General features: G+C 40.7%; 1 protein-coding gene and 1 pseudogene across 1 annotated transcript in view; both read right to left on the bottom strand.

Moving 5' to 3' along the window:
* The window catches only part of Rasa2 (RAS p21 protein activator 2), a 158,197-nt gene that overhangs the window by 12,235 nt on the left and 120,113 nt on the right, over nt 1–25,849 (bottom strand). The window contains exons 16-19 of the mRNA XM_045136517.1: nt 19,934–20,017; nt 17,727–17,804; nt 12,117–12,190; nt 11,486–11,592 (exon numbers count right to left, since the gene is read on the bottom strand). Coding sequence (XP_044992452.1) covers nt 11,486–11,592; nt 12,117–12,190; nt 17,727–17,804; nt 19,934–20,017 — 343 coding nt within the window. The remainder of the gene's footprint in view (nt 1–11,485; nt 11,593–12,116; nt 12,191–17,726; nt 17,805–19,933; nt 20,018–25,849) is intronic.
* LOC105944412 lies at nt 4,258–6,036 on the bottom strand (annotated as a pseudogene).

The raw sequence follows: 25,849 nt of genomic DNA, 5'->3' as shown, positions 1-25,849 counted from the left end.
TGTGACTGGCTCCATTGCTTTGGGCCTACAGAAAAGCAGAACACTGTGGAAGGAAACTGCTCACCTTGTGGCTAGGGAGCAGAGATGAAGAGATCAAGGTGCTGTCAGCCTCTCCAAGAGCATGTTCCCATGACTCAATGATCTCCCTGCAGGCTCTGTCTTCACAAGGCACCACCACCTCCCCGTAGTGCCACCCTGAGGCCCAATCCTAACAGATGTACCTTTTGAGAACACACTTTTCAAACCAGAGCAGCTGTTATACAAATGGCAAATCACTGAAGGAAAAAAACAACACTTTGGGGTACTGAAAGCAACCAGTAGCAGACCATGATCTGAGACATATTCGCTCAGGAAAAGCTGCACAGAGTAAGAACTGTGAGTTAATGGTCTTCCTGGCTGGGACACTTCTGTCTTCCTCGGTGTAGGCAATGGAGATACAGATTTATTGGCTGGAGAAATGAGATTTTTGGAAGCAAGAAAGCTATGAAAGACTGAAATGACAAGCTATGCAGATAAGTGGCTGTATGCATGTGTATGTGGAACACCTGAGAGATGAGCAAAAATCCAAAATCTGGTGAGATTTGTGAAAGTACTTTCTAACTTACACACAGCACAGGTGACAGAGGGTTGGAAGACTCTGAGGTGGCAGTCTTTGTGTGGGCATCTGCTTTTGCTTCTTTGGGAGCAAATAACCAAGAATAGAACTGCTAGGTCACACGTATGGTTTCATGGCTAACTTTTTGAGAGCCAGCCAAACTGCTTTCCAAGTGGCTATACTATTGCATTACCACCAGTTTCTCCATATTCTAACTAATACTTGTTGCCGTCTTATTTCTCTTTTTTTGTGCAATGCTAGGGATTGAAACTATGGCCTTGAAGTGCTGGTCAAATGTTGAATCACTGAGCTACATACCTGACCCTGCCTTATTTATTATAAACATTTTAGTTGGAGTAAAATGATAACTCACTGTAGTTTTAATTTGTATCCCTCTAATAATCATGTGCAGCATCATTTCATGTGTATGCTATCCATCTATATATTGTTTGATGAAACATTTTTTTTAATTTAATTTTATTATTTATTTGAGAGAGCCAGAGAGGGAAAGAGGGAGGGAAGGAGAGAAAGTGAGAAAGAGAGAATGGGTGTGCCAGGGCCTCCAGCTACTGCAAACAAACTCCAGATACATGTGCTACCTTGTGCATCTGGCTTATGTGGGTCCCAGGGAATCGAACCTGGGTCGTTTGGCTTCACAAGCAAGTACCTTAACCACTGATGAAACTATTTATTAACACTTATTGCTTTAATCTTTTTAAAAGTCTAGATAAAATCTGTATTAGAAAAGTTATAAAGGGCTAGGGAGATGGCCTAGTAGTTTAAGATGTCTGCTTGCCTGGGCTCAATTTTCCAGCACCCACATAAAGCCAGACATAAAAAGTGCCTATGTGTCTAGTATTCATTGACAGGGACAAGAAATCGTGGTGTGATTGTACATACACACCTGCACATAAGCAAATGAAAAATTTAAAAATAAAAGGGTTATGGTCTAGAGAGATGGCTTCGTGGTTAAGGGGCTTGCTGGCAAAGCCAAAGAACCCAGGTTCAATTCCCCAGCACCCAGGTACCTGATGCACAAGGTGGTGCATGCGTGTGGAGTTTGCAGTGGCTAGGAGACCCTGGTGCGCCCATTTTCTCTTTATCTGTCTCTGCCCCCTCCCTCTCAAATTAATTAATTAATATTTTCTTTAAAAAGTTTTCTTTTAAAAAAAGAAGTAGGGAGGCTGGAGAGATGGCTTTGTGGTTAAGCGCTTGCCTGCGAAGCCTAAGGAGCCCGGTTCAAGGCTCCATTCCCCAGACCACGTTAGCCAGATGCACAGGGGGGCACATGTGTCTGGAGTTCGTTTGCAGTGGCTGGAAGCCCTCGCAAGGACCCCCTGACTTCTCTCTCTGTCACTCTCAAATAAATAAATAAAAAATAAACAAAAAATTAAAAAGAAAAAGAAGTAGGGTCTTGTTCTAGCCCAGGCTGACCTGGAATTCACTATGTAGTCTCAGGGTGGTCTCAAACTCACAGCAATCCTCCTACCTCTGTTGGGACTAAAGATGTATGCCACCACACCAGGCAAGAAAAGGGTTTTAAACAAGACAGGCTTCTGTCAAAGAATTTGATTACCTGCCTGAGGTAAAAAGGTAAGACCTTATTGCTAAAGATACCATATGCTGCCAACAAAGAGCATGGAGAGACCTGGCTGCAAACTGGAAGGGAGCCAGTCCCCAGAGACTTGTCTAGTGCTAGAAAGCACTACATGAGCTCTTGGGGGAAAGTGCCCAACACTGGTGTGAGCAAGCAGAGATCTAAACTACTCAGAAGGAACCAGCCTGACAAGAAGTACCTACCAGTGCAATGGTGTCACACAGCCTTGGTGGGTAACCAGTGGTTTTCTGACTGGCTAAGAGATCTGCTCAGTGGAAAGGATCCCATATATGGAACTGGGAACCAGGTCAGAATCCTATGGAGATTATGCTCTCCAATGACAAGCTCCCACTAGTTTTTGGCTAAAAGAGAGGCTATATCAATCAAAGTCTCCCTAATAACGCTTATCCCATTTAACCTATGCTGACTTCACTCTCTGTTGGAGGATGTTTTTTTAAAAACATATTTTTTATTTATTTGGGAGGGGGGGAAAGGGGGGGGGGGAGAAAGGGCACACCAGGCCTCTAGCTACAGCAAATGAATTCCTGATGCATGTGCCACCTTGTGCATCCCGCCTACGTGGGTCATGGGGAAATAGAACCTGGGTCCTTTGGCTTTGCAGGCAAGTGCCTTAACTGCTAAGCCATCTCTTCAGTCTCAGCATCTGTTTTATTTTTCAGATGGTAGTGAGACCCGAGGAGACAAACCACCCCTCACAATTCAGCCAAGGCCCTGGTGACACCACAGAGGAATTGGGGAGATGAGCAAGAATGCTGCTTCCATGGTGAGCCTGACAATCAGCGCCAGGGTGAAGGAGGCAAATGCTGAGGATACTCAACACCTACCAAAGCAGAGATCCACAGCCTCCTAAGAGCTCATCATTGAAGTAGACTTAAAACACACCCATCAAGACTCAGGGAATTTTGTGGAAGAGGGGGTGGAATAATTATAAGAGCCACAAGTTGGGACATCATACCCAGAGGCACTGCCCCTCTCCTCCAATAACTGACTGCAGCTCTCACAATTCATAATACACAACCACCGGGGAATAACCAGCAGCCCCACAAAGGAGGCCCCAGTGGAGTGGAATGGGGCACACAGGAGGGAAAATGATGGTACCAACACATGATGCATCCATACTAAATATGCCCTCAATAAAAAAGACAAGGGTTATAATATTCTCTTCTACTCTTCTGTTTATTATTTCATTTCCTTAATCCTATCTTATAAATTAAAAACAGTTTTGAATTGTGGTCCAATTTTGTCATTTTTTTTCCCTAAGATCTTAAAGACTTTCCTTATTTTCTAATTTAAACATTTAAAAGCAGTTAATTTTTTTTTGGGGGGGGGTTTCCAGGTAGGGTCTCACTCTAGCCCAGGCTGACCTGGAATTCACTACATAGTCTCAGGGTGGTCTTGAACTCACGGCGATCCTCCTATCTCTGCCTCCTGAGTGCTGGAATTAAAGGCATGCGCCACCACGCCTGGCTAAAAACAGTTAATTTTTTGTTAAGTACTGTGTTAGCCATATTCCTCAAACATTGATATGTTTGTTGCATTTTCACTATCATTTTCTTTTCTTTTTTAAAAAACTAATATAGCACTAAAGCATTTAATGAAAACTTTTCAAACTGCTTTCCCCTGCCTCTTTAAGATGACTTCACATAAGAGAGATGAAATCTTAGAAATAGGTAGCTTTCTGGGGTGTCTCAAAACTAGTGGCTCAAAGGAGGACACTGTTGATAAGGGTAAATGGAACTGTAGAGTTTGTCCAGTATACCTGGTAACCTGGTCTCCTTGGGCAGAGCTTACAATGCAGCCTCAAGTCTCCAGTCAGTTGCAAACTTTTCATTGCTCTATGGAGGTTCATAAAAAACAGGAGTAACTTCCACCTGCAATCATTTTAGGGAAATAGTTTTTAGGTTGTGTCTTCACCCCAAAATTCAGCTGAACTGAAGACAGTCTTCAGAAAACTCAAGTCATTCTTTTAAATTTGCTGGTGCTAACCACACTTGACTGGTCATGTTCCTGGAAGTGTCACTGCCTGGTTTCTGGGAGCACTCATTTAGGAAATGAGACCCTTCAGTTCCATGTCAGTCAGCTCATTCACTTCCATGATCTTCTCCAGGTGTCCCATGTACCGGCTATGATCCTGCAGGAAGTAAGGGGCCCTTATGTTTTCAGTTACTGCCAGTTCTTTTAAGTGATCCACATCTTCATAAGAAACCTTCCCCAGGGCAGTCAGTAGAAGGTCTATAGACTCTCTGTGCCAAAGGATCTGAAGGGTTCCATCCAAGTACACCTGGTCTTTATTGAAACACCCTGGTTGGGAAGTAATCAGTCCATCCCCTCTTGGCTAGAACACAGTAATCCCATCTTGTATTGGGGTCCTTGACAAACTTGCTAATATCTTTGAAGAGTTCCCAAAAAGACATTTGACCAGCTTGGTATACAGCGTAGTAGAGGAGGGTAGCCCTCCAAACGAAGGGGTCTTTCCTGAACAGGACACTATGGATGCTTGCCAGTCCCTCCTCTGTGGGGTTGTTTGGCTTTAGTTCATGTTTTTTGCAGCCAATCCAACCGTTCCATGGCTGCTGAAGGTTGTTAATGCCACGGAAGTAATGTGTTCCTATTTCATGTCTCAGCATTCCCTCCAGCCAGTGCTCACGAGCAGTGGAAATGTTGATGGTTGGAGTCGGGCATCCATTGACTACTGTCATTGATGCCCGGGAAAGCAGGTCCTCAGTGAGATGAACAATCTCTCCCAGGCAGCCTTCCTTCGTCATGTACTTTCTCACATGACTCCAGATTCAAGCTTTAGATAATAAGCTACCACCAGTGGCTTGCTCAAATTTTCATAACTTCCATATTTCTGTAAACTCAGTTCCATAATGTTGATGGACTGTTTAAGAAATTGGTCAGAGGTGTTGCTGTGCTTGGCTAACACGCTGGGCCGAGCAGGATTTGCATACTCAAACTGAGGATTGTATAGTCAGACTTGAAGAACCTCACTTTTTCTTTCTCCAGGTTGGTTGGCTTTATAGCAGTCAATATACAAAATTTCTTTCCAGAAAAGTCATCTGCTTTTTCAAAGCTTCTAGACAGCTGAGGCTGACTCTTTGGCCTTGGGAGGGGGGTAAAATGGCACCACTTGACCTTGCTTTTGGGTTTAGGTGGCAGCACGATGCCATTCCTTGTCACGCGAATGGACTCCAGTATCGTCCTGCCGTAGCCAGGGACAAGGGCTGGCTTACGACCCTGGCCCGGGCCTGGGTGGCAGGGACTGCCAGGAGACCACTTAAGGAGACAGGGAACAGGGGCCCGCGACAGGCGAAAGCGCGGCGGCAACAAGGGCAGCGGGCAGGCACTCTTCCCTGGAGCAGCTCTTCTCTTTCTTTATTTGAGGTGGGGTCTCACTCTAGCCCAGGCTGACCTGGAATTCACTATGTAGTTTCAGGTGGCCTTGCATTCACGGCGATCCTCCTACCTCAGCCTCCTGAGTGCTGGGATTAAAGGCGTGCACCACCTCGCCCCGGCCATTTTCACTATCATTTACAATTTAAATTGAATTTCTTTGATCTTTGCACGATTTAGAAGTATGTTAACTTCAAAATATTTGAGGACTTTTCTAGATAATAATATGGTTATTAGTTCTGTTGAACCTGGAGCTGAAGGGTTTTGGGCTAGACTAGCTGATCAGCACACCACAGTGAGCTTCCTATCTGTGCCAGTCTCAGGTTACAGCTGTGGGCGGCCCGCTAGGGGTTTTACATGGGTGGTGGGGATTGAGTCTAGGGTCTGATGCTTGTTCAGAAAATGCAAATACCCTTACCCACTGAGCCATCTCCTCAGCCATAGATTTGTTAATTTCCTTAAAATGTATTTTTATTTATTGGAGAGAGGGAGGAAGAAAGTGCAAGTATAGGCATGCCAGGGCCTCTGGCCATTGCAAACAAACTCCAGATGCACTTTGTGCATGTAGCTTTATGTGGGTACTGGGGAGTCAAACCTGGGCTGGCAGGCTTTGCAAGCAAGCACCTTTAATCACTGAGCCACTTTCAAAGCTCTAGATTGGTTAATTTCTGTTGATGTGTTTTCAAGCTCAGTGAACCTTACTTCTAGTATCTCCTTGTAAGCCCATCCAGTTTCTTTTTCAAGTATTATACATTGTAATTCCAGAATTTTCATTTGCTTTCTTTTTGTAACTTTATTTTCTTACAGAATTCCCTCCTCTCTTTACTGATTATTACTGCCATTTCTGTTGTCCATGAAATATTTGTAATAGCTTTAAAGTTCATGCCTACCATTTCCAAGATACAGATTATGTGGGTAGGGTCTACTTCCATGAATTGCTTTTTTTTTTTTTTTTTTTTGGTTTTTCAAGGTAGGGTTTCATTCTAGCTCAGGCTCTCCTGGAATTCACTATGGAGTCTCAGGGTGGCCTCGAACTCATGGTGATCCTCCTACCTCTGCCCCCTGAGTGCTGGGATTAAAGGCATGCGCCACCACGCCCGGCTCCATGAATTGCTTTTTATCTCGACTATGTTCCCTGCTTCTTCTCAAGGTGTTAACACTTAACTATATACCGAGCATTATAAATGAAGTTTAGATTCCTTCCCTTAAAGTTATACCTTAAATTGACCTCCTTAAAGGTTGTAGTCAAGGTTTGTTTTTACTAGACTGTTTTTTTTTTTTTAATTTATATTTTTGGTTTTTCAAGGTAGGGTCTCACTCTAGCTCAGGTTGACCTGGAATTCCATTTCATGGTGGCCTCGAACTCATGGCAATCTTCCTAACTCTGCATCCCGAGGGCTGGGATTAAAGGTGTGCGCCACCACACCTGGCTTACAGTACTGCTATTTTTAGCCCTAGAACAGATAGTCTACACCTCAGCCACCATCTTTTTACAATTTTAGCAAAAATTATTGGGTGTTTACTAAGTCTAAGCAAAATTCCAAACTCTGTCCCCACCGAAGAGAATAAAAGGTGATCTGCTTATCTTAAAAAAAAAAAAAAAAAAAAAGATTTCAGGGGCTGGAGAGATGGCTTAGTGGCTAAGGTGCTTGCCTACAAAGCCAAAGGACCTAGGTTTGATTCCCCAGGACCCAGGTAAGCCAGATGCACAAGGTGGCGCATGCATCTGGAGTTTGTTTGCAGGGGTGGGAGGCTCTGATGCATCCATTCTCTCTCTCTCTCTGCCTTGCTCTCTCAAATAAAAAAATAAAAATAAAATATTTAAAAGAAAAAATTTTAGCTGTTGCTATACAACCTTTCTGAATTTGCCCCTTGCATGTACGATTTAAGAATTAGCTGAGGATTTCAGGGAGTTCACATAGAGACTTGCAGGGTTCCCCTTCTTGTCTCCTCTATTTCGAGTCTTTCTGGCAGCCTTGAAATGCTATCCTTTGACATATAAAGCCAAGAAAATTATGGGTTTTTGCAAGAATTTTAGCTGTGTATAATGCAGACTAGAAGTGCTTTTGTAGGTGGTGGAAAACCTTGTAAAATACAAATCTTAGTCATACTGATTTCCTCAAGGGTCAAACTCAAGAGTTGTTTTATATATTCTGGCCAGAATTCATAATCACTATATGATAGTGCCAGCTTAGCACAGATACCTCTATTATTATCAGAATTCTTCATGAGTCTACTTTTTAGGGGGAGGGAATAGGGTTGAGATAGGGTCCTAGGTGGCCCAGGCTGACCCCGAACTCATTTCTGATGTGCCTGAAGCACATCTGGTATTACAAGTGTGCCCTACTGTTCCAGCTTGTGTGATGCTAAGGACTGAACTCAGAGCTTCACTCACGTATACCCTTTACCAACTCAGCGACATCTCAAGCCCTTGGAACGGAAAGCCTAATGAAAAGCCTATGGCTGAGAAGGTCATACAGCTCACTTAGCGAAAGCTACTGCTGTTGCTAGACTTAATGGATATGATGTGCTCATCAAATTCCCCTTAAATATTTATGTACACAGCTTAGTGCTGTTCTCACCACTGGCCAGAAAAGCTCCTTTTTGCAAAAGGTGGTGGATACTGGGGGACCCAACACTAATCATCGTACTGAGAATAAGTTGGTGAATGCTCAGTGCTAAATAATACACCTCTGTTACACTTTTTAAGGCTCAGAGAATAATGTGGAAGAGGGGGAAGAAAGAATGCAGAAAACCGTAAAAGCCAGAGGGTGTGGAGGAGGACTTTAGGACACTGTCCTACAGATATGAAGTGACTGTCCATTCATAACCTCATTGCAGTTGTCAGCTGCCATCACTTCCACAAGACCTGCAGAGCATTGAGACTATCAACATTTCAGCATGGAAAATGGAGAAGGTAAAAATAAAAGGGACTGGTTGGAAATAAGGAGGGTTTCAGTGGAATAAGGGTAAGGAGGGGAGACAAAAGAAGGTAATGGGATGGAATTGTGATCACATGATAGTATTTTCATGTATGAAAATTCCCACTAAAAAAGCTTCTGTAGAAGGATCTAAATGAGCTAGTCTGGGGAAGTAAAATACGGAGAAGGTGAAAGATAAAGCAGGATGAGACACAAAAAAGCTGGACCACTCATTTGATTCCAGAAGACCACAGAAGAACTTTTCCTTGCTGAGGTTGACTATATTATAGTAATTTAAAATCATAATGAGGGTTGGAGAGATGGTTTAGTGGTTACGGCACTTGCCTGCAAAGAGCCAAAGGACCCAGGTTTGATTCCCCAGGACCCATGTAAGCCAGATGCACAAGGTGGTGCATGAATCTGGAGTTTGTTTGCAGAGGCTAGAGGCCCTGGCATGCCCATTTTCTCTCTCTCTCAAATAAACAAATAAAAAGATTTAAAATCATAATGATAAGCATAGAGATTTATAAAAAGTTGTCAAGGTACTTATGATAGCTAAGTGCCTGATAATACTCATTTGCCACGCATTAAATAACTGTATGGAGTAATAACTTATTGGAGAAAAATCTTGAACACTGAAAAATTTCTATTAATTTTTGTTTTCCAGAAAATTGGGAAGATAGCTCATTATTTGACTCTAAGAGGCAGAAATACTTGATTCAGAGCACTATTATCAGTAAGATTAAGTGAAAGACAATGATTTATAACCATGTTACAGAAAATGTGGGAGGCATCTGAAGACATCAAAATTACATAGTTAACTGTAACAAGAGATTATTTAACTAGCTGCCAAGAAAACAGGAAGGAATTTAAGACATCAAAGGATCAGCTGAACAGTGAATACAAAGCCCATACACTTTACTCATAGGGGAAAAGTCCTGCTTTCTTCACTGAACGCCTTTTAATCTAATGCATCATTTTAACCAACAGTACCTGTGACCTCATTCACAGTGAATTAGCGAAGAGAACAAAGCTATGGTGAGGATGGCAGTAGGACGAGTCACTGACAGCACAAGAAACAACCTAACTTAAAAACGAACCACAAACACAGGAAACACAAAAGCGTAACAGTCCAAGACAGTTAGCCGGGGAATACAAACATTTAATTGGAGTAGACAGCTACATACATCCTTACACAATCCTGAAAATGCCACTAAATTAGAGCACTATATAATAATTAATATGACCAATCACAGCCCCAAGTCAACTAGAAAATATTAACTTACGTTCAATGAATTCTTTTTAGGAGGCAGGGAAGCATGTAATACATTTTGGAAAAATCCATCAAAAAGTTAAGACAAAAGCACAGATGCTTAAAACTGAAGTCTTTGGTCAATAACCTCAAAACCTCCAACATAAAAACAATGTCGTTCTAATAGACTTATCTTACGGTTACAGTAGCTGATTCTATAGAATTTTATTTTTCTAAAATCAATGGATAGAATGGAGGATACTTCTGCCCATGTTCTCTCTCTCTTTTTAAAACATATATATTATTGACTAGCAAAGAAGTAGGTTTCCATATGGCTTATTCAAAACATCTTAAATTTGGAACAAAGGACTAAACATGCAAACTGCAGACATACTTGGGCTTAATGAGCCCTTTGGAATTACATGTGTCATTTTGTGTCTGTACACAGTTTCCCAGGAAGAAAGTTACCATAGCTACCATCTAATATAAAGGAGATTATAAACCAGAAAAGTCTTTAGAATATTGGTTTAGATTACAAAGTACTTTAACTGAGGAATAAATGCCATTTATTCATAAGGTGACTAATTTACCTTAAATTTCACTTAATTATATGCTAATATAAACATAATTAACATCTATGTATCTATAGGTGAGACTATTTATAAAGAATTTAATATAAGCTAGAATTCAGAAACATTCAAAGTCAACTTAGGTTAAGGCCCTGGAAAGGCAAATATATAGCTTACTGATCTGCAGTGACCCAAGTACTTGTGTGCTATAATCAACTACCTGGATGCCTACAAATCCAACAGATTTTGTTTCACTAATGTATTTGAACACATATAGTCATTACGATTAAGCTGTTCTAAAAAAGTTAACAAGGAAAACGTCTTTTCTTAGCTGTTGCAAGAGCAGTTATAAACTGGTGGCTCTAACTCCAAGGGAGGCTGATGCAAGGGGACTGCTTAAAACTAGGCATTCTGGATAAACCCAGGCAACTCAGCAAGTCCCCACTTAAATTTTTACCCTTATCATTCTAGCATTCAAGAATCTCCAATGAACTACTCAATATTTTCTTGAAAATACATTATTTCAGATGTCATGTTATCATTCCAGAATTTATAGCGGAAGCTCTCATAACAAATCTTTACTTAAAAGATATGATGGACTTCAAAAACCTGAAGATTCCCAGCAAGCTGAAGGCTTGTGGTAGTGAAGACTGCATGTTTCTGCTTGCGCTGGTTATGCTGCTCTGGTTATCAAGTCCATCGACCTTGCTCCTCACACTATTTATGCCAGGTTTTCATGCTATAGCTTTGGTTTATTACACATTATGTAATGAGACAAAATAAGCAACCTATAACAAAAAGTTCATTATTTATTTGAAAATCAGGCAAAGCCTTGAAAAGTTTTTATGGTATAACTATGGCAAATTTTGCCTGGTATTTTCCAACCAACTAAAGAAACAGTCTCATTTATTATACAATGCATCCTACTAATTTGACCTTAATGTTACAATATAAGGAACAATATGTAAGAATTTATACAGTGTCACTTGTCAAAATAGCTATTTTATTCTTTGTGTATATCACTGTGAAAAGCTATAAACTACTGTGAAGGGATTCAATACGGTTGCTCCAAGATACAGAAGAGAAATCTTCACTAAGAAACAGGGTAACGCCGCGATGAAGCACAAACACAACTACCTGGCTGCTTGTGGTAGGTGAGCTCTCTGCTTGTCAAGCAGAACCACCGCTTCTTGAAATTCTTTTTTCCAATCCGGGTTCTTCCCTGAGCTCTTTTATACATCTCACTGTTAAAGCAACAGATATAAACATTTAACTACAAAGATTAAAATAGTTTATCCAAAAACAAAGAATTGTTCCTTGCTGTTATATAGTAAACACAGTCACACAAGATTATATTAAGTGTATGAAAATACCTTTGTTATATCTGAAGCTTGCATTTAATTTGGCTACAAAGGGGAATAAAGTCTTTAATAAAGGTCGTATTCCAAATTGTGCTACATAGAATAAAAAAGGGTCGAACAGTTCCCCACTTTCCCTTAATTTCCAATAATAACCACTTTACTTTAAAATTGCATAGTGGTGTTAATATCCCAAAGCACTCTAATCACGCCCTCACTGTAACCACCGAACTCTGAGTTGTGCGGACGAGGAGTTCTGCCCTGACGGCATGAAGCTCACAGGCTGCTGAGGGTAACTTACCTGACTGCCGTGACTTAGGTAGATCTGGCACCATACGAACCCAGATTTCCTTACTCTAAACTCATGTTTTGTATATTTATGAAATGTTTACACTGAAACATGGCTTTACCCTTCTTTCAGATGCACAGGCTCACTCGTACCACTGGACTCTTTCGTTTCTGTAGATGAAATTTCATCCAAGAACTAAACAGGGAAATGGGAAAGCATTACAAATAAGGTACATTGTAAGAAATTCTATTTATCTTAGGTGTCACTGATTAGACTAGAGAAGTCTTCATTAATGAATAATGCAGACTGAATAGTCCTTATCCAAAATACTTCAGACCAATGTGTTTTGGATCATGATTTTGAAATATTTGCATATATGGTAAGATTATCCTGGGGATGGAACCCATGTCTAAACACAAGACTTGGGACTGGGGAAATGACTTGGCAGTTAAGGCGCTTGCCTGTGAAGCCTAAGGACCCTGGTTTGATTCCCTGGGCCCACATAAGCCAGATGCACAAGGGAGTACATGTGTCTGGAGTTCGTTGGCAGGGGCTAGAGGCCCTGACATGCCCATTCTCTCTCTCTCTCTGCCTCTTTTTCTCAAATAAGCGAACAAACAAACACAAGACTCATTTATATTCCCTACACAGCTATACGTATATCCTGAAGTTAATTTAAACAGTATTTTTAGTGAACCTACACTTTGTGACCTATCAAATGAGGCCAAGTGTGGAATTTTCTACTTGTAGAGTCATGCCTCAACTCAAATGTTGAGGTTTTGGGTACTGGAACATTTCAGATTTTGAGGCATTTTGGATTAAAGATGCTCATCCTGTAGTAATCTAGAAAATGAAACACATTCACTTGTAGAGGAAGTCCCTAACTTAATAAATGACAGGTTGGGGAGGGAGGGAATTCCATGGGATATATTTTGTAATCATGGAAAATGTTAATAAAAATTAAAAAAAATAAATGACAGGTATTCCAAAGTTTAGTTCAAGCCCTGGATATTATTCTGCAGAGATAATTCAATATATAACCCTTAATAACGATTCTTTTTGAGACAAGGACTCATTGTGTTTCTGAGGCTGGCCTAGGACTTACTATGTAGCCCAGGATGGCCTTCAACTCAATGTGATTCTCTTGGATCAGCCTCCTGAGGGCTGGGATTACAGGTATATGCTACCATGCCTGGCCCTTAGCTATAACTGACATCTATAAAACTTTGAATTAAAAGATTAGTTTGTTTTTGATTTGTAGTAAACTTTTTTTTTTTTTTTTTTTTTTTTTTTTGGTTTTTCGAGGTAGGGTCTCACTCTGGTCCAGGCTGACCTGGAATTCACTATGTAGTCTCAGGGGGGCCTCAAACTCATGGCGATCCTCCTATCTCTGCCTCCCAAGTGCTGGGATTAAAGTCGTGTGCCACCACACCCGGCTTGTAGTAAATTCTTTTTTTTTTCTTTTTTGGTTTTTTGAGGTAGGGTCTCACTCTAGCCCAGGCTGACCTGGAATTCACCATGGAGTCTCAGGGTGGCCTTGAACTCACAGTGATCCTCCTACCTCTGCCTCCCAAGTAATGGGATTAAAGGCCTGCGCCACCACACCTGGCATTGTAGTAAATTCTTTTGAGAGAATGAGTAAACCCAAATCTTAACTGACCTAAAGCATTTATGGTCTGTATTTATACATTATAATACATAAACATTAATGTGTTTGATTGTTGGATGTTACTCTATGTGTATATGTGATTATATGTTCCCATTATCTTTTGAAACTCTGAAAAATGGAAATCTGAAGTATTTTTGGTTCCAAAGATTTTACATATAACATTATGAACCTTTCTTATAGGTCAGGGATCACTGCACTATGGCTGGGGCCAAGTTTGACCTGTAACCTGTTTTTATGAGGCCCTGGAGTTATAACTTTTTGTGTGTGCATGGTAAGGTTTTACTCTAGTTCAGGCTGACCTGGAATTCACTATGCAGTCTCAGGGTGGTCTTGAACTCATGGGGATCTGCCTACCTCTGCCTCCTGAGTCCTGGGATTAAAGGTGCGTGCCACCACACCCAGCCCTGGAGTTAAACCATTTTTAAAGGGTTTGTGAAACAAAACAAAAACAAAAAGGAAAATGTGGTAGAAACCTTATGTAACCAAAAAAGCCTGTTAGCTCAATGCAGGAAAGAACTTGTTGACTGCTATTATAACTAACTTTACCAAATTTTAGTTATGCCTAAAAAATAATGGGGTCCTCTGGGATAACCTGGAAATCTAATGAACACTTATAAAGTTCCTACAGAGAATGTGGTGGCTCAAGAACATCTGTAGTACCCATGTCTAGCAACAGGAAGTCACCGTGTAAAAGCATGTGGTTTCATGGATATGCTACCTGGACTAGTCGAAGGCTTCCTAGCATGTGCCTCTTCATTGCAAAGTGAAAGTAGCACAAGCCTTGTTCGTGGAGAGGGAGCGCCCATTTTGTCTGCCAAATCAACTCTCCGGTTGTTTCGTTCGCTAGTTAGACATTACAAAAACCCAGATGTTTGAATTTCCTTGCTTTTCTTCTTTTATTTCTCTAAATTGTTTTGTTTAGGGCATAAACAAAACCAAAAATACATTCCCATAAGAATACTTCCGAGGCTCCAGTGCCTCATCTAATTCATTTGTAGGTACAGCCACTTTCTCCTAGGAGGGCTGCCTGTCACCTTTAGAGCACACTTGAGAGGTTGTCCAATGGCATGTTCTTCCTAGTTTGCTGGGAGGAATTCTCAGTAAGTGAGCCCAGAGTTCCTTTTGTATTTCTGTGGGTGAAGCAGGTGAAAGTATCCAAGGGAGCGAAGAAGTTCCCCATCAGCCGGGCATGTGGCACACACACCTTTAATCCCAGTACTCGGGAGGCAGCGTAGGAGGATCACTCTGAGTTCAAGGCCACCCTGAGACTACAAAGTGAATTCCAGTCAGCCTGAGCTAGTTAGACCCTCACTCAAAAAGAAAAAAGAAAGTTCCCTATCACAGTTTTAGTTCTTACATACTTATGGACCACCCATTAACACAGGGAAATAGTTATTTGAATATTTCATTTCTTAGTATGTACCTGAGGGCACTGATTCATTTAACAAATATTTATAATAACTACAATTTATTATGAGGAAATACAGTGTAAAACAGATGTTGGAGGTGAAATGAAAGCACATACAATAATTAAGATGGACTACAGGCAGGCTAACTATAGGAAGTGGTGTGCTCAGGATCACCTCTGTTCAGGCCCATACTTGTCACAGAATAATCACTGTAGTACATCTTTTCACTCTTTTGGAAATTTTTTAATTTCTTTTCTTGCGTATGTATGTATGTATACATGTTAGGGTCTCTTGTCACTTTGTGTCTGGCTTTATGTGCATATTGGGAAATCAAACCCAGGCCAGCAGGCTTTACCAGCAAGCACCTTTAACCACTGAGCTTTCTCCCAGATCCTTTTCACTCTACAGAATCCTGGTATAGACAACAAACTAATGGTTACTCTATGTACAGAATTCTTTAGGTTAGCATTCCTAACCTAAATAGTATGTGATTCAAAGTTATAACCTACTTTCTTCTGGAACAATGGGCTCAGTATAAATAAGAAACTGGGCTTCATAGACATTTGCATTTATATTACTGCATGCATCTGGAACTAACTAGTAAATAATAAAACTAGGAAGGCTGGGGATGTAGCTCAATAGTAAGTAGAGTACTTGCCTAGCATGATCTGGGGTCAATCTCCAGTGACACACACACACACACACACACACACACACACACACACAAACACTCATTCTCTCTCCCCCCCCCCCTCTTACACACACAGCTCACACCCTACAAACAAAGATAACCAGTATAACAGAGCAAGCTATCCTCTGCTCCTCTCTTACCTTAGGACTAGAGAGCTAAATCTGAGACAGAAGGTGAGATGAGAATGGTGAAAATTCCTTAGAATGTGACTGAGTGACTCAGAGAAGATTAGAACAGACTAAAGTCCTTGCACTCTCAGAGCCTTCCTTCACTGACATTATAAACTTTTACATTTTGATTATGTAAGGGAGAAAAATCAGATGTTACCATAGCCTATGTCCTAAGACATAGGAAAAAAAAACCCTCTAAAACAAAAGACAGTACATCTTAATCTTGCCAACAAAAGTCCACCCAGAGCTGGAGAGACAGCTTAGTGGTTAAGGCATTTGCATGCAAAGTCTAAGGACCCAGTTTGACTCCTCAGAACCCACGTAAGCCAGATGCACAAGGTGATGGATACATCTGGAGTTCAACTGCAGTGGCTCAAGGCCCTGGTATGCCAATTCTCTCTCTCTCATAAAATAATAATAATAAAAACTCCACCTACACTGCCCCATAAAATTTCCAACAATGCGTTAGAAATAAAATAGCTTTCCCTTTGCTTTTTTTTTGTAATTTTCTCAAGAGCCTTCAATACTGCTTAATTTTTTTAATTGAATTTATATTATTCTAGATGAAAATAATCCAGCTGCCTTACCAGAGATGGAGTGGCAGTGGCTAGAGATTCTGGAGTGCCCATTCTCTCTGTATGACTCTCTCCTCTTTCTCTCTGCTAGCAAATAAATAAAATATTTAAAAATACCCCAGCTTTTCATGTATAGAGTTTCTTTTAAAAATAGTAAAAGTACAAAAAAGTCCCAACATCATATACTTTGGCCATCAACTGCTAATCATGTTATCAAAACTGAATGGTCTCTAACTGGCCTTGCTAATTTGAGACACTGAGTTAGGACTATGAAAAACAAGATATAGTACTGTCTTCAAGCTTAGACATATTTTAAAATAATTTTTCTTTACAAAGTCTTCCAGATTTGCAATGCTATATTGTTTAGAAAACTCAAGGGTAAATACTGAAGACATAAGAGATCTAACTTCTAAGCATAGTCATTTTTGTATACAGTAGTTTTCATGTTAGGATGTCATATACTACAGGCATCTGTACATTTTTTTGTATTTTGCTAACATGTTCAATAACTCATTTTTTGCTCTATGGCAGTTGGGCACCCAGTATACAAGCACTACATTACAGGGGTTCTCAGCTGAAGACAATTTTACCCTTCAGGGGACATCTGACACGTCTATAGGCGTTCCTGGTTGCCGAAACTAGGAACATGTTGCTAACCATTCTAAAATGCACAATTGTGCCAGCCCCTCAAAATCACAGATTATTCAGCCCCAACTATCAATAGTGCTGCTGCCATGAAACTTTGACCCTAGAAATTTGTGCTTTATGCTGTTAAGACAATGGCCATAGTAGCTACTGCTAAAAGTTGTATAGATTCTTTATAGCTGAAACCTCACAGCTTCAAGTTAGAAGAGAAAGGAAGAAAAAGAAAGCCTTCTTCCCCCCCTTCAAACTTATTTCCAGTGTGGGGGAGAGGCAAAGAACTAGAATGAGCATTTCAGGACTTCTAGCCTCTGCAAATGAACTCCAGATGCATGTGTCACTTTGCACATCTGGCTTTATGTGGGTACTAGGGAACTGAATCCGAGTTATTAGGATTTGTAGGCAAGTGCCTTAACTGCTGAGCCATCTCTCCAGCCCAAGAGAGCCTTATTGATGGACAGTTTAAACTCTTTTTTTTTTTAAAAACTAAAGACTGACTCCTAGAAGAATATGAAATGTTACCTTCATATTATATAAAATATAATATAAATATATATTATATAAAGCAATCATACCTTTTTAACTGCTGTAATATATCCTTCCTCTTGAAACATTTTGAAAAATTCACACATGAACGTCTCTTTGAAACTTGACTAAGAGGAAAAACAAACATAGGACTTATATACGTTATGTAGGGTTCAGCTTCTTAAATCCATATGGGGTCATAATACTGAGTATGGGGGTTGCAAAACATGGCAACAGTAAAAGATTTTTGAAAGCACAAGTACAAAATATGAATTAGAAGTTCAACACAAAATGAATCTAAGGTGTTTCTGGCAGTATTTACTCATGCTACACTGTGTGACTTCACTGCAGTCTTGGTTCTAAGCATGTGACATGCACACTGAGCACTGACCAAACCAACACATCAAGCACCTCCAATCAATGCGGCCTGGAATATGCTGGCTCAGACTTGCAACTAGGGGAGTATCAAATTAGTATCTTTGGATTATACAGTAATAGAATTTTTTTTTTTTGCAAGAGACAATTGGGGGAGGGAGTGTGTGTGTGTGTGAGCAAGAGAGAGAGAGAGAGAGGGGGGAGAGGGAGAGGGAGAGGGAGAGGGAGAGGGCGAGGGAGAGGGAGAGAGAGAGAGAGAGAGAGAGAGAGAGAGAGAGAGAGAGAGAGAGAGAGAATGAATACATCAGGGCCTTCTACCACTATAAACAAACCCTAAATACATGCACCACTTTGTGCATCTGGCTGTATATGAATACTGGGGAATTGAACCTGGATTGTTAGGCTTTGCAGGCAAGTGCCTTAACCAATGAACCATCTCTCCAGCCCCTAGTATCAGAATATTTGATTTTATTTTTAAATTTATTTATTTATTTATTTGAGAGCGACAGAGAAAGAGGAGACAGAGAGAGAGAATGGGTGCACCAGGACCTCCAGCCACTGCAAGCAAACTCCAGACACGTGTGCTTCCTTGTGCATCTGGCTAACATGGGTCCTGGGCAATCGAGCCTCGAACTGGGGTCCTTAGGCTTCACAGGCAAGCACTTAACCACTAAGCTAGCTCTCTAGCCCAGAATATTTGATTTTAAATATTGTTGTTTGTGAGCTGGACATGATGACCCAACCTTTTAATCCTAGCACTTGGAAGTCTGAGGGAGGATGACTGAGGTGAATTTATGTCTAGAATGAACTAGAGTGACTTCCAGGTCAGTTGGGGCTAGAGGGAGACCCTATTTCAAAAAACAAAAACTGGGGCTAGAGAGATGGCGGTTAAGGCATTTGCCTGAAAGGCCAAAGGATCCCCTTTTGATTGTCCAGGACCCATGTACGCCAGATGCACAAGGGGGCGCATGCATCTGGAGTTTGTTGACAGTGGCTGAAGGCTCTGGCATACCCATTCTCTCCCTCTCTCTCTTTCTCTGTATCAAATAAATAAGTAAAATATATTAAAAAATTAACAAAAACAAAAAGAATTGCTGTATAAGTTGCTGACTTGAGTTTTATTAAACAAAAATTACTAAGTTGGGTTGGGAGATGGCTCAGCAATTAAGGGCAACTGCTTGCAAAGCCTGATGGCTTGGGCTTAGTTTTCCAGTAGCCATGTAAAGCCAGACACACAAAGTGGCCCATGTGTCTAGAGTTTGTTTGCAGTGGCAGGAGGCCCTGGAACACCCATGCTCTATCTCCATCTTTCTCTCAAGGTTCAATTTCCCAGTACCCATGTAAAGAAAGCCAGATGACATTTGCATCTGGAGTTCGTCTACAGTGGCTAGAGGCCCTGGTGCACACACAGACAGTCATTCATTCTCTCTCTCTCTCTCTCTCCTTCCAAATAAATACATAAATAAAATTTATTGGGTAAAAAGGGGCCTTAAATGGAAAAGTTTATTAAGCCCTGAGGTAAAGCACTAAGAAAATAAAAAACTGTTGGGAGCTGAGGATTAAGGGCTAATCACGTATTTCAGTGAGTTATTGGGCTCAGAACTAAAGAAGTCTTTCAGAGTTGCTTGGTAACTATGGTACAGACTTGCATTTTCTTACCAGGCCCTCTCCCTTCCTCAGGTATATTAGGTTAAGTAAAACTGTCACCCTCAGAAGGTGACTAAGGTCCAATACCTCCTAAAAGATAAGTATTACATTTGCATATATGTATATATATTTAGCTTTGTTTTGTTTTTAATCTGGAAGAATGTAAGTGAAGAAGAAGGAATAACAGGATATAGTACTATTTACAAGTATGAAAGGAAAAGATGTAAAGACTTACCTTGCTTTTAGACAGACTGCCCCAGCTTCCCAAAGTTTGAATGGTTTTTGAGATGAGAGTTAATGTCCTAATTGTCTGTGCATCCTAGACAATGCAAAAAAGAAAGAAAAATTCCTTTTAAGTTTTTAAGAAATAGAATTTATCTTTTTTTAATTTTTTTTGTTAAGAAATAGAATTTATATAAAAAATAAAGCGAATGGGCTACATAGCTCTAAAACAATGACTCAAAATGTTTATTCACAATACTAACATAGTTAAAATCTAGCTAAGCTTAGGACAACTTACTGAACTAATGGACTAACAGAATAAACAAGTTGGGTTTGGAGGTTGTGTTAGTTTGAATGTATGTCCCCCAAAGATTCAGGTGTTTTGTTAAAATTGAATTTATAGCTTCAATCCCTCGCAGGCAGACTCCTGCCGGGGGAGAGGAGGGGTGCAGGGAATGTGTCGATATGGACAGATCCTGTGGCCTAGCCTTAAGGTGTGTTTTGGGGTGGATATAGTTTACAGCCCAAGGGTATACAGAGAGATCTGAGCTCTGCCTAGTTCCCTGCTGTTTTGTGCTTGTGCTTTTCGTGTTTGCTGGCTGGTGGTTTCTGTTTGGATGTATTTCGGAAGCAGCAGCTTCTACCATTGATGGAACATCCCCTGGATCTACAACTTGGAATAAGCCCCTTCCTCCCCCAAACTGAGCCTCATCTGGCTGTTCATCCCAGCAATGTGCAGCTGGCTACAACAGTGATATAGACAGATAATTGCAGCTAGTAGGGAGGCTGAGACAGGAGGATCACAAGTTCAAGGCCAGGATAGGCAACTTGGTGAGATCCTGCCTCATAATAAAATGTAAAATGAGGGTCAGTAGTAATAAATGAGATATTTCTATCACACCCTCCAAGGCTCAGGGACCATTGTGGAAAAGGTGGAAAGAATATAAGAAACAAAAAATGGAGAAGAGTGCTCTGCAATGATGTCTTTCAGACACAAAGTGGCCAGAACATTCATGATCTAGCTGGTACCACTCCTAATTTAATCAATCTTGCATGTAAGTTGTTTTGTGCAGTCTGGCAGCTAGGATCACACAACACAATAAATGACATTCATCTTTGGAATGTCAGTTTTCAACCTTACAACTTAAAATGCCAGTTTCCAAATTTTCTTTGCTTGAATCTACTTCTTAGCTTATTCAATAATTTGTAAGTTTCTGTAATCAACTGTTTGCACCATGAAAAAAGAGACCTAAATTCAGGCCAGAAAATTTTAAGTTACCCAATTTATATAACTATTTGAGTCTATTATCCAAGATGTTTTTTAGGCCTGTGTACCTGAAAGAAGTAAATGTAAATCAACAAGAACAATATTTTCTCATGAGTCCTTGTTCTTTTTTCTTTTTAAACTGAGGTTTAATTGGGCTGGAGATTTGGCTTAGCGGTTAAGCACTTGCCTGAGAAGCCTAAGGACCCCAGTTCGAGGCTCAATTCCCCAGTACCCATGTAAACCAGATTGTACAAGGTGGTGCATGCATCTGGAGTTCATTTGCAGTGGCTGGAGGCCCTGATGCGCCCATTCTCTATTGTTGTTATCAAATAAATAAATAAATAAAATATTTTAAAAACTGAGGTAAAATTTACATAAAGCAAACAGGTTTTAGATACATGGCTTGCTGAGTTCTCAGTAATCCACTTATCTGTAAAAACAAGTCTTACTAGGGCATAGATTATTTTTCTTTGCTTAAGGAATTTAAACAGGATCATCCAACAAAAGAGAGGGCTCAGCAGTTAAAGTGTTTGCCTGCAAAGCCTAATGACCTGGGTTTGAGTCCCCAGTACCCACATAAAGCCAGGTGCACATCTGGAGTTCGTTTGCAGAGGCCAGAGGCCCAGATGAGCCTGTTCTTTCTTCTCTCTCTTTCCTTACAAATAAATAAATAAATATTTCAAAAAGATATAGCCAGGAAAATATAGATTTATTTATTTATTTATTTTGTTTGGTTGTTTGGCTTTTCAAGGTAGGGTTTAACTCTAGCCCAGGCTGACCTGGAATTCACTAGGTAGTCTCAGGGTGGCCTCAAACTCAGTGATCCTCCTCCCTCTGCCTCCAGAGTGCTGGGATTACAGGCATGCACCACCACGCCCGGCTACATTTAGTTTTTAGTTAGTAACCAACAATGAAACCAGTGAATACGGAGGGAAAGAAACCACTAGGACATAAAGCAACCTGGAAATTATTTGGAATGTGATCTTATGACCTATTTATGCTAGAATTATAGAAATGAGTTATAGTTATTCAGTAGCTGGAATATCCAAAATTCCATCCAATCTACAAAGGGCCCTACACTGCTCTACCTTTGAAGAATATAATGTTCTTAAAGATAACCTGGTAGAATTGAGTTTCACCAAGACCTCTCCATTCAAATTAGGTTTTTCTCTTTTCTTTTCAATATTTTAATTAATTTATTTATTTGAGAGAGAAAGATATGTGTGTGTGTGTGTGTGTGTGTGTGTGTGTGTGTGTGTATGCGCGCGCATGCGCGCATACACACACACACATATATGGAGGATGGGTGTGTGCCAGGACCTCCAGCCACTGCAAACAAACTCCAGACGTGTGCGCCACCTTGCGCATCTGGCTTATGTGGGTCCTGGGGAATCAAGGCTTGAATCGGGGTCCTTAAGCTTCACAGGCAAGTGTTTAACCACTCAACAATCTCTCCATCTCCTCTCCGCTCCTTTTATAGCCCAGGCTGACTTGGAACATCCTAGGCTGGTCTCAAACCTACTCCCTCAGCCTCCTGAGTGATGAGATTAAAGCTCTTGCCACAATGCCTGGCCAAATTAGGTTGTGAATTTAGTTGTAGGTTACTTTTTCCTTAAACTTATGAAAGGGAACAAACATAACTTTATTCACCTTTAGACCATTTTTTTTTTTCTCTTTGAGGTAGGGTCTCGCTCTAGCCCAGGCTGACCTGGAATTCACTACAAAGTCTCAGTGGCCTTGAACTCAGTGATTCTCCTACCTCTGCCTCTGAGTGCTGGGATTAAAGGCGTGCACCACCATGCCTCGCTGAGAAGGGTGGGGGGAGAATGGGTACGCCAGGGCCTCCAGCTATGGCAAACAAACTCCAGATGCATGTTCCACTTCCGCATCTGGCTTCAGGTGGGTACTGGAGAAAGGAACTTAGGTTGTTAGGTTTTGCAGGCAAGCACCTTAACTGCTAAGCCTCTCTCTCCAGCCCCATCAGAGGCCATTTGCATCAACATGGAAGTATCATTATCATTATATCATCATCATTCCCCATGCTCAGGACCAAGCCCAGGGCTTTGCTAGCAAAGTGCTCACTTACTTGCTAAACCCCAAATGCCTGCACGCACTACTTTTGGCTATCATGTCTGTCAACTGCTGTTGATGCCTGGCGTACTCTACATAGACTGTATGACAACTTTCCCCTTACTGCAATTTTTCACAGATGACCTATGGATAACTAAGACCTTAGTCACCTGGTACTTTGCATACAATTTAGCCCTCAATAAATATTATTTAACATTTAGTAAAATCAACTAAAATATTGAAGTTTTTGATTCAAGACAACAGCATAAATTTTCCCATCCTGTCTTCTTTTTCTCTTGACTCATGAAGCTGCTGTTACTTGATGATCTTTCAGCTAAAAAAGTTTCATATGATTGAGTGTAATATTTCCAAGGAATAGTTACTCTTTCCTCAAGGCTCACCTTGTTACTCTTTCTTTTATAGATAGTCTTTCTAAATCTTCGAGCATTTTGATCTGGTAACAGCAAAGTCCTCTTTTCTCTCTTAATATATATATTTTATATATATTGGTTTTTAGAGACAGGGTTTCACTCTAGCCTATGCTGACCTGGAATTCACTATGCAGTCTCAGGGTAGCCTTGAACTTACAGCCATCCTCCTACCTCTGCCTCCCCAGTGCTGGGATTAAAGGCATGTGCCACCACACCCGGCTTAAAAAATATTTTTATGGGTCAGAGAGATGGTTCAGTGGTTAAGGTATTTGCCTGCAAAGCCTAATGACTCCAGTTTGATTTTCCAGTACCTATGTAAAGCCAGATGCACAAAGTAGCACATACATCTGGAGTTTGTTTGAAGAGGCTAGAGGCCCTGACATGCCAATTCTCTCAGTCTCTCTCCTCTCTCTGCTTACAAATAAATAAATAAAATATTTAAAAAATAACAAAAAATTTATTGCTGGGTGTGGGGGTGCATGCCGTTAATCCCAGGATCACTGTGAGTTCAAGGCCAGCTTGAGATTACACAGTGAATTCCAGGTCAGCCTGGCTACAGTGAGACCCTACCTTGAAAAAAACAAATGAACATGGGCTGAAGGATGGCTTAGCAGCTAACGCATTTGTCTGCAAAGCCAAAGGACCCAGGTTTGATTCCCCAGGACCCACGTTAGCCAGATGCACAAGGGGGCACATGTGTCTGGAGTTCGTTTGCAGTGGCTGCAGGCCCTGGCATGTGCCCATTCTGATTCTCTCTCCCACTTTCTCTGTCAAATAAATAAAAATATTGAAAAAGGAAAAAACAAACAAAAATTATTTGTGATAAAGAATGTGGGTTCACCAGCGCCTCTTGCCACTGCAATCAAACTCCAGTCACACGTGCTATGCTGTGCATCTGGCTTTACCTTGGTACTAGGGAATTGAACTCAGGCCAGCAGGCTTTGCAATCAAGTTCTTTTAACCACCACTGAGCCATCTCCCTATCCCCCTCTTTAACTGCTCTGTTTTTATCATTCTCTTATCTATTTAAATAATGCATAGGTTTTTCCACTTTAGGAAAAGCCTCTTTGTTTGATAAGCTTCCTCTCTGTAATACCATCTTTCATTAATTCACAAATTTAAAAAAAATTTAAAAAGGTCCAGCCTAGCTCTTAAGGCACTGCCCACGTGGAGAGATTATGCACAGATGTGCTTGACGAGCATCAAACATGCCATGCCACAAAGAGCCACAGATGGTACAGGTAAATATAAAAGACGGACACTAATGGGTGAAAAGGTCTGTCTTGGCTAAGTTCTAAAAGGATCTATCAATAGGTGGTATAATAAGGATAGCCCATTTTTTCTTTTTGAAACCATGAAACTATAAGAGGGAGGCCATCATGTCAATCCAAAACTAGATTTGTTAAGGTTATTCATTCATGAAAATATGTGCACACATTTATATATCCTTGACTACCTTGCAGCAGTGGAAAAAGCTCATTTTCATGCACTTACCTATTTATTCTTTAACCTGATCTTCTCTCTTCCTCTTTTAAAAGTAGTATCTACACAATGTAAAAGCTAGTAACTTTTTTTTTTTAATTTATTTGAGAGCGACAGACACACACAGAGAAAGACAGATAGAGGGAGAGAGAGAGAATGGGCGTGCCAGGGCTTCCAGCCTCTGCAAACGAACTCCAGACGCGTGCGACCCCTTGTGCATCTGGCTAACGTGGGACCTAGGGAACCGAGCCTCGAACTGGGGTCCTTAGGCTTCACAGGCAAGCGCTTAACCGCTAAGCCATCTCTCCAGCCCAAAGCTAGTAACTTTTGATCAGTTAAGCTCCCTCAGTATTTGGTAGCCTTCAGTACTGATCTTGTCAATGTCATTATTTCTAGGTCTCTGGGATCATTCTTTTTTCTCGCTTCTACAGCAGGACCTCCTTATACTTCTTCATTGGTACTAAGGTGCAAGGTTTACATTTCTGCACACAATTCTAGATTTGCCCCACTTTTCCAACTACCTGAAAGATATTTTGAAATGTATGATTGCAGCTTGAAATTTGACAGAGATACTGGGAAAAAAAAGTCAAGAGAAAGAAAACACTGAAATAAAACTAGAAATTAAGTTACACAAAAACAGTGACATAAGAGCATTTGTGATTAGAAAGATCTTATTTCA

Source organism: Jaculus jaculus, chromosome 17 (assembly GCF_020740685.1).
Source record: "Jaculus jaculus isolate mJacJac1 chromosome 17, mJacJac1.mat.Y.cur, whole genome shotgun sequence".
In the NCBI taxonomy this organism is placed as follows: Eukaryota; Metazoa; Chordata; class Mammalia; order Rodentia; family Dipodidae; genus Jaculus; species Jaculus jaculus.
This window is presented reverse-complemented; position numbering and strand designations above follow the sequence as displayed.